The sequence below is a fragment of the Nematostella vectensis genome, chromosome 8, assembly GCF_932526225.1.
Source record: "Nematostella vectensis chromosome 8, jaNemVect1.1, whole genome shotgun sequence".
Taxonomy (NCBI): Eukaryota; Metazoa; Cnidaria; class Anthozoa; order Actiniaria; family Edwardsiidae; genus Nematostella; species Nematostella vectensis.
Genome location: NC_064041.1, coordinates 16441964 through 16452660, shown reverse-complemented (window position 1 = coordinate 16452660; position 10697 = coordinate 16441964). Strand labels below are relative to the sequence as shown.

The 10697-nt window shown below is 39.6% G+C and overlaps 2 protein-coding genes across 4 annotated transcripts in view; one reads left to right on the top strand and one right to left on the bottom strand.

The window, feature by feature from the left end:
* The first annotated feature begins 21 nt into the window (after nucleotides 1-21).
* On the top strand, nucleotides 22-3648 carry LOC5507960 (YEATS domain-containing protein 2). The gene is made up of 2 exons (XM_032376714.2): nucleotides 22-1694; nucleotides 2169-3648. The coding sequence occupies exons 1-2, from the start codon at nucleotides 136-138 to the stop codon at nucleotides 2881-2883; spliced, it is 2274 nt and encodes a 757-aa protein (XP_032232605.1). The 5' UTR covers nucleotides 22-135; the 3' UTR covers nucleotides 2884-3648.
* Nucleotides 3649-3862: 214 nt separating this feature from the next.
* The window catches only part of LOC5507962 (exosome complex component RRP4), a 36703-nt gene continuing 29868 nt past the window's right edge, over nucleotides 3863-10697 (bottom strand). Inside the window, exons 10-11 of one of the 3 annotated variants that reach the window (XR_007312474.1) lie at nucleotides 8148-8202; nucleotides 3863-6252 (exon numbers count right to left, since the gene is read on the bottom strand). The gene's annotated coding sequence lies outside the window, so the exon portion shown is untranslated. The remainder of the gene's footprint in view (nucleotides 6253-8147; nucleotides 8203-10697) is intronic. The other 2 variants (XM_048731115.1, XM_048731116.1) reach the window with 2 other exon arrangements.

The following is a 10697-nucleotide window of genomic DNA, read 5'->3' as shown; positions in this document are numbered from 1 at the left end:
TTGTATCTCAGCGGTTGTCGTTCCAGGTCATGCGCACTATCGTGTAAACACGTGCGAATTTGAAAACTTTGAGGGAAAATGTCTTTTAAAAAACTCACTTAGAATTGTAAAGTTTTTGCTACCTCCATTTTTGCAATGGAGGAAGAAGTTCATTTGAAAGATAAAATAAAATCAGGCGAAGACGACGATCCGGATTATGTTTCTGTAGCGGTCGAGAAAAGCCAGAAACAAACCAGCCTCAGCTTACAACAACAAGATGCCAAAGATCTCGCAGTCAACAAAATCGAGAAAATTATTCAGGATCAATTCGCGCTGGAAATTCGCCTGAAGGAGAAGGAAGTGGAGCTAATAGATCATAGGATATCTCAGACGAAGGCCATGTTGGACAGGCTGCGAGCCTGTGTTTTAGCGAGATATTACGGGACATCCGAAAGGCTACTGGCGGGGGAGGGGTTGAATTTGAGGCGGCGCACCAGACGAACTGTCAGCGGTAGGAGCGGTCACGTGTTTGGGATTGGAGGAATGATGAATGGGAATTGGAACGGCACGGAATGCAACACAATAAATAAATCAGTTGACCCTGGACTGAAAACTCAAGAAAATGCCATTAGTGAATGTTTAACAGATGTAATTAGGGCATCTGAAAGAACATCTAGTAGTGCATTCACACAGTCTGAAACTAATAAAGATAATTCTACTTTACATAAACATGAGAAGGACTGTAATTGGCTAGCTACTGAGGCAGCAGTAGGGCCAACAGCAGGTCCCATAACAACTAGCCAATCAGGAGGCAAAGCTACTTTGAGCAAAGCTGGACAAAATTCTACAACTTGTGTCACTGTTGTAGGGTCTAGATTCTATATCAAGAAAAGGATAATAATAGGTAATACCTCTAAATACATTCCGGTAGAAAGACGAGAAGAGAATGACAAATCTACTCACAAATGGATGGTGTATGTGCGTGGACTTCCTGACGATTTGCCAATCCATAGTTATGTACAGAATGTTTGGTTCTTCCTTCATCCAAGCTATCGGCCTAATGATATTGTAGAAATCAAGAAGCCGCCTTTCCAGATCACTAGAAGAGGCTGGGGGGAGTTTCCTATTAGGGTGCAACTTCATTTTGTGGACAGTAGGAATAAGCGTGTTGATATTATTCATGAGTTAAAACTAGATAAGACATACACGGGGCTTCAGACAATGGGAGCAGAGACTGTTGTTGACCTTGAGATAGAGAGGAGAACGTTTGTTGATCTAGGGCTCCCTGTGCCAGTCAACAAACCTGTCTTATCTTCAGTGAATGCAAAAACTCGTAGCCCTTTGCCCTCATTCATTCCCAAGGATGAGAAGCCTATTAATCAAGATGATTTGAAGGTGAAACTAGATGAAATCATTGATGCAGGAAAAGATTCACCTCATGGAGATGACATTACGCAGGGCCCTATAACTAATGCGTCATTGTCAACTTGTTTTTCCTCATCCACAAATAGCCAGCTTGCCCGTAGTCCAGAAAGCCCTGTAAATATTAAGTTAGAAAGACAACTTCAACATGCTGCAACATGTTGCCCTCTAATCCATGCCGATAGGAACGTCACTAGATTCCCATATTGTGCCGCAAGTCTTAGCCAATACTTGAGTTGGAGTTTGATGAAGAGGAGAGCAGCCGAGTGGCAACGAGCGCTGCACATTACTAGGTAAATGTAATCCCCTTATCGAGGCTATATATTATGATGGCCTGCCATTTTATTTATTCTATATTCCATATTTCAACTTTTATTTTAACTTGAATAGAATATATTGAATAACAAAGTACAAACAATTTTATGTTTTACAAGTTCAAAAGCTTTGTATGATATTAGGTGAGTATGATGTAGGTGTATGATATGTCGCTAGGTATATGTCATGTTGCTAGGTGTAAGGAATGTTGCCATGGTGATGGCATGTTAGTAGGTGTATCATATGTCGCGAGGTATATGGCAGGTTTCCATTATGATATGTTTTTATGTGTAAGAATTGTTGCCATGTTGATCACATGTTAACATGCGCCTTTTTTTCAGGGCCCTTGATTAGAAGGCTTATTTATAGTTTATAATGTAACCCACTTTAAATAGAAGATAGTTGTATTGTAGTTTATTGTGTGGTCCAAAATTCTGTATGTTTCTATCCAGGCACCTGAAGTCCTGTAACATCTCAAGTGACCTCACCACCAAACAGGTCATGATCTGGTGCCGTTGTTATGGCTACACCCCCACCCCCACCCTCCCAAGTGACCAAGACCTCTTGTACTGTTGTGGGTGTGGCACGTCAGAGCTTGGTGCTAGCGATGGTGAGAATGTAGAAGAGGATAGCAAAGAAATACATCTAACATGCCACTCCATGCGCAAATCACCCCCTGATACACACACAACCTCGGTTGAACTGATTGAAAGCTTGGAGGCCAGAGAAAGGGAACTTTCAAGGGCTAGAACGATTGATGAGGAGGATGAAGATGTGGATGTAACTAGCATTCCTATTTCAAGACGTCTGGGCATTTGCACCCAAGCTCTCACAACTTTGCCAACCCCCATTACGGTAGAGCAGCTATGGATCAAAGACGTGTGTAATGAGATAGGTATCAGCCTAAGACCTGTAGTCCACCACGGGGTGGAGGTGCATGCAGTGGAATCTGCCCTGTTCACCCTCACAAGGAGGTTTGCGGAGGATTTGATGCGGAAAGCTCTTAGTCTAAGCTCGACCTCACGTTCCACCCTTGAGCCGCGAGTTCTGGTCCCTGGCATGATCTACGCTGCCCTGAGGTCTATGGAATGCTGGGACTTTCTTACTAATGTCCATACTGGACACATGGTCACTGACAATACTATAGCTAAGAACCCGACAAGCTGAAGCTGGTAACTGATCTATCTAGGAACCCTTGTGATATTCTGAGAAATGACAAGAGATATTGGGATATTCTAAGAAATGGCGAGTAGTGTTCTAGGAACCCTTGAAATGTTCTGAGAAGTGACAAGAGATATTGAGAAATTCTGAGAAATGACGAGTGGTGTTCTAGGGCCCTTGTGATATTCTGAGAAATGATAAGTAGAGTTCTAGGAACTATTGTGATATTTAAAAAAAATGACGAGTAAAGTTCTAGAATTCTCGTGATATTCTTAGAAATGACTAGTACAATTCTAGGTAATCTTGTGATGTTCTGAGAAATGTCGAGAACAGCTCTAGAAACCCTTGAAATATTTTAAGAAATGATGAGCACAGTTCTAGAAACCCTTTTAATGTTCTGAGAAATCACGAGTAGAGTTCTAGAAACCCTCCTGATATTCTTAGAAATGCTGAGTGTTGTTGTAGGAATCCTTGTGATGTTCTGAGAAATGACGAGAACAGTTCTAGGAACCCTGTACTAATACCCATATTGGGCATGTGATCGCTCAGGATCCAAAAGACACGAGTGGTATGTGAGAGGAATGGACTATGATGCTGATGTCCATATTGGGCATGCGATCACTGGGGACATGTCTGCAAAGGTTTGAAATAAATATGCAGATGGACGATTGCATGTTATTACAACGTGCCATGAAATATCGAGCAATTGTCACAGGGGCTTTTTCCTTTAAAATATAGTCATATCTTGACCAATACAAAGGATCTAAACGTTTAGAACATGCACTGGGACATTAGTTGTAGTATATCCATCGACCGGCGCACGATCATCTTCAACTTCACTTTCAGGGGGGAAAATCACTTTTGTGGGAAAAAGTTTGCGCGCGCGAATTTCGGTAGAGATCTAGAAACCGCATTGGCTTGGGATGTATTATTTTCCGAACAAAAAAGTTTGGGACTCCAAGGTATTTAAAGAAGACAAGGCAGCTGCACTTTAAGTAATGTTTTAATTTCATATTAATAACAAATTATGTGGAGGAATCTGCGGAATAATCAACTGAAAAATATACTTAATTTACCAAATTCATTCGAAATGGCGCAGTACCCTTCCCAAATCAGCCGATGGTAATGGGAGACTTACACCCTGTCCACGTATCCGTTTTCGTTTGGAAACACAACCTTTTTGTTCAGTTTTCAAAAGAATCCGCCTCCACACAAAGGGTTTTCATTTCGATACGACCCGTCCCCACGAAAACGCAGAAACGACAACAATAACAAGTTCTACAGCGCATGCGTATTCTCGCGCCAAGTGGACTGGACCTGAGTTATCACGTCGTCCCCACGGCATCGAAAATGCATCGTTTTCAAATCGTTCCACTCTGGATATCGTTTTCAAATCGTTCCGTTTTCGGTCATCGTTTTCGCGTTTCCGTGTGGACGATACCCGTATCCGTAACAAAAAGGATGCGTTTTTAAACGAAAACGAATACGTGGGGACGGGTTATAAATGGTGACTAACAATTGTCAGAAACAAAGCAGAGCTCCTCTTCAGAGGCGTACAGCATACTTTTTCAACTTTGTGATGATCCATAGCTTGTCTACACCGCGGTTATGCAGACCACATAGTATTTCTCCAGCTTGTCTGTTGTCTTTCTAGTAATACCAGACAGAAACAAAGCTCTGTTGCACCAAGTGGAAATATATGAATAGTTACAGACCTTATATAATGTGGGCTAATTAAGTCGTAGAAACTAGAGGCTACATTTGAGGTGTATTTAAAAAGTTTTTGTCAGCCTTTGTTATCTTTCTCATATTCATTGAAAGACAAATTATGTGATGACCTTTTGGCATACACTTCTAAAAACAAAGCTTTGTACGTCATTTACCAAATTCAGTTGGAAGTTCACCCAAATCACCCGATGGATGCTTTCTCACACCTAGTATTTTGGTAGGATGACAAAATGCCGGTTGGCGGAGGCTAATTAGTTGTACAGACATAATCTTCTAGGTGCCGCTTTGTTAAACTTATTTAGGTAGCTCGCAATAAGAAATTATCTATCTTTTTTGGTAGCAAATTCCCGCGCGCTCTAGCTTTTAGCGGCAACAAATAACAACTTATTCAGCGCTTACACACAGCCTAGAAAGTGTCTGTCAGAAAGGGCTTATTTCCATTGCAATATATTATTTTTGTTCGTCGCTGTCTGGGTGTGATTGCCGCAGCCTTTCTGTGTTTATTTTAGTGCGAGTTTGCTACTCAGCACGTCACGTGACTTACAAGTTGCCCTTGTTCGGAAATGACATTCATGTTTTTAAGACATTAATTTTATTTTATTTTTAGCTAACCTGAATTACACATAAATAAGTCGTCCACTTGAAAAGTAACGTATCCTTATTCGATATTGTATGAAGATTTGCGCCATAAAGAGTTATTTTATGAAAAATATATATATGGTAAAAGCAAACACATTGATGACAATAAAAGGACCCTAAAATGATGATTTGAAAATATATATTTTAATCTTTATTAGTAGATGAGACACTGCCCTAAACACAACATCAAGCTGGTTGTACCTCTCTTCACTACCGCTTTTAACAGCCTCTGCCAGCCGCCATATTGTCATCCTAGCAAAGTACCAAGTGTAAGAAAGCTTCCATTTTCAACGTCTGATTTGGAAAAACTGTTGCGATATTTTTTATTGAATTCAGTAAATAAAGCATAAGATTTTGACTTTTTGTGGCCACTCTGAGATATCTCATAATTTGACTCCCAATATTTGCTGAAAACAATAACAAAGTAGTGGCGGACAAGGGTTCTTTAATAGAAACACATCCTGACTCAAAATAAGAGTCCTTTGCAGATGCTTTGTAAAGTAATTACTTTTCTCCTTTAATGTGCGGGCTCTTAGAAACTTAAAAACCCTAAACACAACAAGATCCGGAGTGAAGTACAAACAACGCAAAGAATAATATACAGACAGGTTTTGCTTGACTTATAAGAGAGGTGAGTGAGTAATTGATTAAGACGAGATTCTTTGTAAATACTGCCGCCTTAGGAGAAGGGGAACTATAAATTTAGCCGATCTAATAAATACATAAATCACATTCCTAGCTTATAGCTGTAGGTATAATATTCCTCACTATATTGGTAACCCCCTACAATACGTGCTCATTATTTTTCTTGGGGGATCTTAAAGCAGTTTTAGAATCAGTTTAAATCTGAACACGTCACTTCACACTCACTCCACATAATATAAATTTCCTTGGAAATATTGTTAATCCTTTATTAAAAGGATTTATGCGGTACTTTCACCAACGCAAGTATCACGCTGACAGGAACATGCCGGATTTGTCGACTCCTTGAACTTTTCCGAGATTACCCTGTGTTGATCATAAAAGCACATTAGTTAATACACTTGTGCGTGCCAGTTATTGTCATCACAATTAACTGGGTAAGAAATCTTCTATATGGACAGCACCATCAGCCCTCGGGGTGGCACTTTAAGTAACGACAAACAGTGCTTTCCGGTCAAAGTCTATTAAAGCGCTCATAAGCGCCCAGTCGGCAAAATCCCCTTCACAATATAGGTATTCCTAATTTGTTGCATGTTTACCTTGCGTTGTTTTTTACAAATAACATTTTATTTATATCAACAAAATTAGGGAGGGCAAGACGAAGTTAATACTTCCGGGAATGAGTAGAAACGAGTTTTTGCGGCTGGAAGCGTGTTGTTATTTGGCGCCCGGAGTTATCAGTAGAAAAAGGCCCTCGAGAATTTGTTGGTGCGAGCGTGTTGTTATTTCGCGTCAAAGGTCCCGATAAGAGACTAAATCACGTCGAATTAGAAATACCCCAAATAAATGAATAACCACTAGCTAATTACTAGTCCTTAAACGCTTACCGAGTCGATGAGAAGAGCATTGTTAGTATGAAGTCACATTAATAATCAAGGTCAAGTTAAGCCGATTTCGGTGATTTTAAGTCATGAATTGCTAGGGTGGATCCACGTAGAGCTCAACAAAGACAAAGACAATTGGTCTTATCTTATAGATAGCGACACGAGTCACAAAAATCGGACTTCTCCTTTTCTTTTCTTTTCTTATTTATATCCACAATTCAACCCCCTAAATGTAAAAAAGACCACAGAATTCGAGAGCGCTTTATCAAAAGAGAAAATCTATTCGCGAACAATGACAAACAAGAAAAAGTAAACTAATCGAGTTGGTTAGCACCTGGGTGACTTGTGCGAGTAAGGGAAACCGCTTAAAACTCGGGTCATTTTCCTTGTTGCCTTTACAAAAGCATCACTTTGGAGCCGTAAATGCACCTTCCCCGCGTCATGTGCAACCGGCAAACTCTAATTGAGAATGATGGCTCAAGGGTGGGATGTTAATACGAGCCAGCGGGCGGGCGATCTTAGTTACACGCGAAATCCGATTGATGAAAAACAATAGACCCCGTGCCATCTTACACCGACTCATACACAAAAATGGCACCCCATACTGTGAAAACCCTCAATACATTCGCCTTAACCTGTGTCGATGGATAAGGGAAGTGTACGAGGGAAATTACAAGCCTGACGGAGTGGGATTTATTTCTTTGTGAGGAGTAGCGGTACTCCCCGCGGATCTCGTTATAGTTTCACTTCTTATCTCAAACTTGAAATACAGCCATCAGTTGGGGGCAAGCCTACCATTGTAATTTGCTTTTGATGACGCTGATAATGGCCTAATGTGTATGGCCCGTGATTACGCTAAATAAATAGGCTCGCGATGTCCTAGGTCGCTTTTCAATACTATTTCACCCGAGCTCACTAGAGGAGAAGGTTTTCCCTTCAGAGTCAAGTATTTCAAAGGAAGTTGGAATACGAAAGCTGATCTCTTCTCGATAAGAGAACGGTAGCAACCACTGGAATCAAGAGTTTGGCGCTTATACAAAAGAAGTTAAAGGGTTGATAACAGCCATGACCAGGCACCTGTATAAAGCCAAAACGGGACGCAGAGTTACGCGTTTCTCGCACGATTGCTTACATACTGAATATAATACAATCTGATGAGATGATTACGATCAGAAATGTAGAAAAATAATCGAAAATTTCTATCAAACTAATAACCTGGTTATATTTTCAGTAAATTATGGGCCTCCTAGTGGGCTGCGGACAATACCTTCGCACATTTAACTTGTGTTGAAGTTTTATAGAATGACGCATTTAGGGCAATAGACCGACAAACATGAACTTGCACAAATATATACAAAATAAATGGTATTTATTTACCATCACGTGTCCGAATCCATGATTGAACGATCCTTTCCGTGAGCTGTTTCAGCATCTGGCGAGACCAATTGTTTTCCAATTATACGGAGCAAGTGCTTGTTTTACTTCTTTCTGGTCGTTGAAGTTTTCAAATGACCCAGAGTGAGATTGGATTAGTAAATAATCTGTTAATTCCGTCAAGGGATGACCATTCATTATAAAGTCCAAAGTGTGGCAAAAATCAGCTTATTTCTAACCACAGAGCACGCTCTTAGTATTTAGCCCCCATTCGATCAAAAAGACACAAGAAACCCGCCCATCGCTTTTAAATGTACAGGAGCGTGGCAAGCGAGTATTTATAATCATTTTGTTTGCTGCCTTGTGTTAGACATCAGGTAAAAGAATGACCAAACTACCTTTCAGTAATAATTATATTTCTATTATACCTCCATTAGCATGAGCACTTTATATGTTCGATAAACTGAAAGTCAAATCGATCTTAAACTTACCCTCAAAAAGCGGGCAACGAACAAAAAATGTCCTTAAAGTTTGCTACTTCATTTAATGATTGGCCATTACGGGGTCACATGTAACAAAATCCCTAAAGAGAAAAAGGGAAAAGACTAATGGAATTACCGACTAGCTACATGTTATAATGTTTATTTGGCCATCGAGTTCTCGCGTGCGTCAGGGAACGAATACGTACATTAAAAAGAATTAATAGATGCCCTAACAGATTTTAGAGAACAATTTGTCACGCTTTCGACCATCCAAAGTCAAACACACGTGGATATAGGTTGTGAGAGTGTTCACTTTAGGATCAACTTTCACCGGTCTTGCACTAAACTGCACTGCTAGGCATAACCGAAGCTAGCCCTCGGCACCAATGAAGTGTACAGTGAAATATAGATCGGAGTTAATGACTGATTTCTCCGTGTGCGGAACCAATGATTAAATGATTATATTAAAAGTGTAAACGATTTAAACTCCAAACTCCAAACAGTGCTTATTCACATATAGAAATCGCTTGCTGAGCGGGTATTTACACCAATAACATGCGAATTTCATTCATTGATTGGAACAAGTACACTAGTAGTGCGGAAATATCAACCAATCGCTGGTATTTTGTTATATATTCCCGTTGAGTTTTGATAAACTAAGAAATTAAGGCAAGGAAGTTGAAAAGAGTGGGCACCTAAAGTTAGTTTGTTTTGAATAAGCTCACTCATTGAATGATTAAAAAAGTCACAGTATGTGTTTCTTTATTTCAATTTTTACTTGAATCAACTAGACGGTATAAAAAAATGAACGCAAATATAAACACATAGAAAGAAAATTATATAATTCGTGAATAGTAATTATCAGACGAACGATTTAGATATCATTTCAAACCTGTGCTTAATGTCAACAAAATACCCTCAAAAGTTTGATCCTGTAAACCCATCTCAATAATCTAACGCTAGATATGGGTCTTACTTCTTACTATGAATGTTAAAAACTGCATGCCAACTATTAATGTCCTTAAGTCCTCCTTAAACATTTAGAGGTCTTAATAAAATCCAGTAACTCCACCTCAATTATCGAAGAATAGATGATAGGTCTGTAATTTCAAATTAAAATGTTAAGCGAGCAAGTTCTGTATCATATTAACGGGAGTCGGGTGTAATGGCGACATCGATTAAGCTCCCGAGGTATATTATACTCGCTTTGCACCTTCAAACTTCATCCGGTAAAATACATTGCCCAAGGGTGCATTCACACTCAACACTGATTCATAGAATATTAGTTTAGACCAATAACGAGTGGACGAATAAGGAGCCGACATTCAAAACACGCGGATACTTAATGTTAGTACTCAAATTATATTACACGGGGAAAACGGCGCAGGCATTACTCGAGATGCACTTTGATTATTAGTTAACCCAATGCGCCTAAATCAATTAAGCAAAAAACTAGTAACAGGGCATTGGACTTTACTGACCAGGGAATAAAACGACTTTGTTTTTCTTGTTCTCTGGGGTTTAATTACGGGCCGCGTCAGCTGGCCTGGTTTAAAGCAGTATTAACTGGTAGATGATTCCACTCACGGTGGGGCAAGATCTCGTCTTTCTCAAAAACTCGAGGAAATTATCCGTCTGCTGGTTTATTTGAAAAACTCAAATTTTCATTTCCTCCATTCGAAAAACCTACTTCCTTAATCTCTAAGCCACTATGTGTGAGGCCATTGAATTGATTTTGTAATCTTTCAAAGCGTTGGGGGCGTTATTTTTTTATCAAACGCTGATATTCCACATCGTTTTTCTTTTTTGTCAATTTGACAACTGGCCAAACGCTGCTTGCAAATATTGACACAAGAGGTTTACTTAAAACATTCTTATCGACTAGCTGCCAGTGGCTCAAGAAATCAAAAGAAAGTCGCTGTTCTTCGTTATCTCTGGTAGTCTAGTATTGCTTGATTTATTTGATCTTTACAAGTTAATTTTGTGGCTAACGAGATAACGAGTAGCTACTAATAAAACAGATAAAGTCGTACTGCAAACTTCAGTAAATTTGAGGAGCGTAATGACAAGC

What these genes read in the sequence shown, in the direction of transcription:
- LOC5507960 (XM_032376714.2), top strand. Translation starts at nt 136, where the DNA reads ATGGAGGAAGAAGTTCATTTGAAAGATAAAATAAAATCAGGCGAAGAC. An exon ending in CGAGCGCTGCACATTACTAG is followed by an intron (nt 1,695 to 2,168) that starts GTAAATGTAATC and finishes GTTTCTATCCAG; the next exon opens with GCACCTGAAGTCCTGTAACA.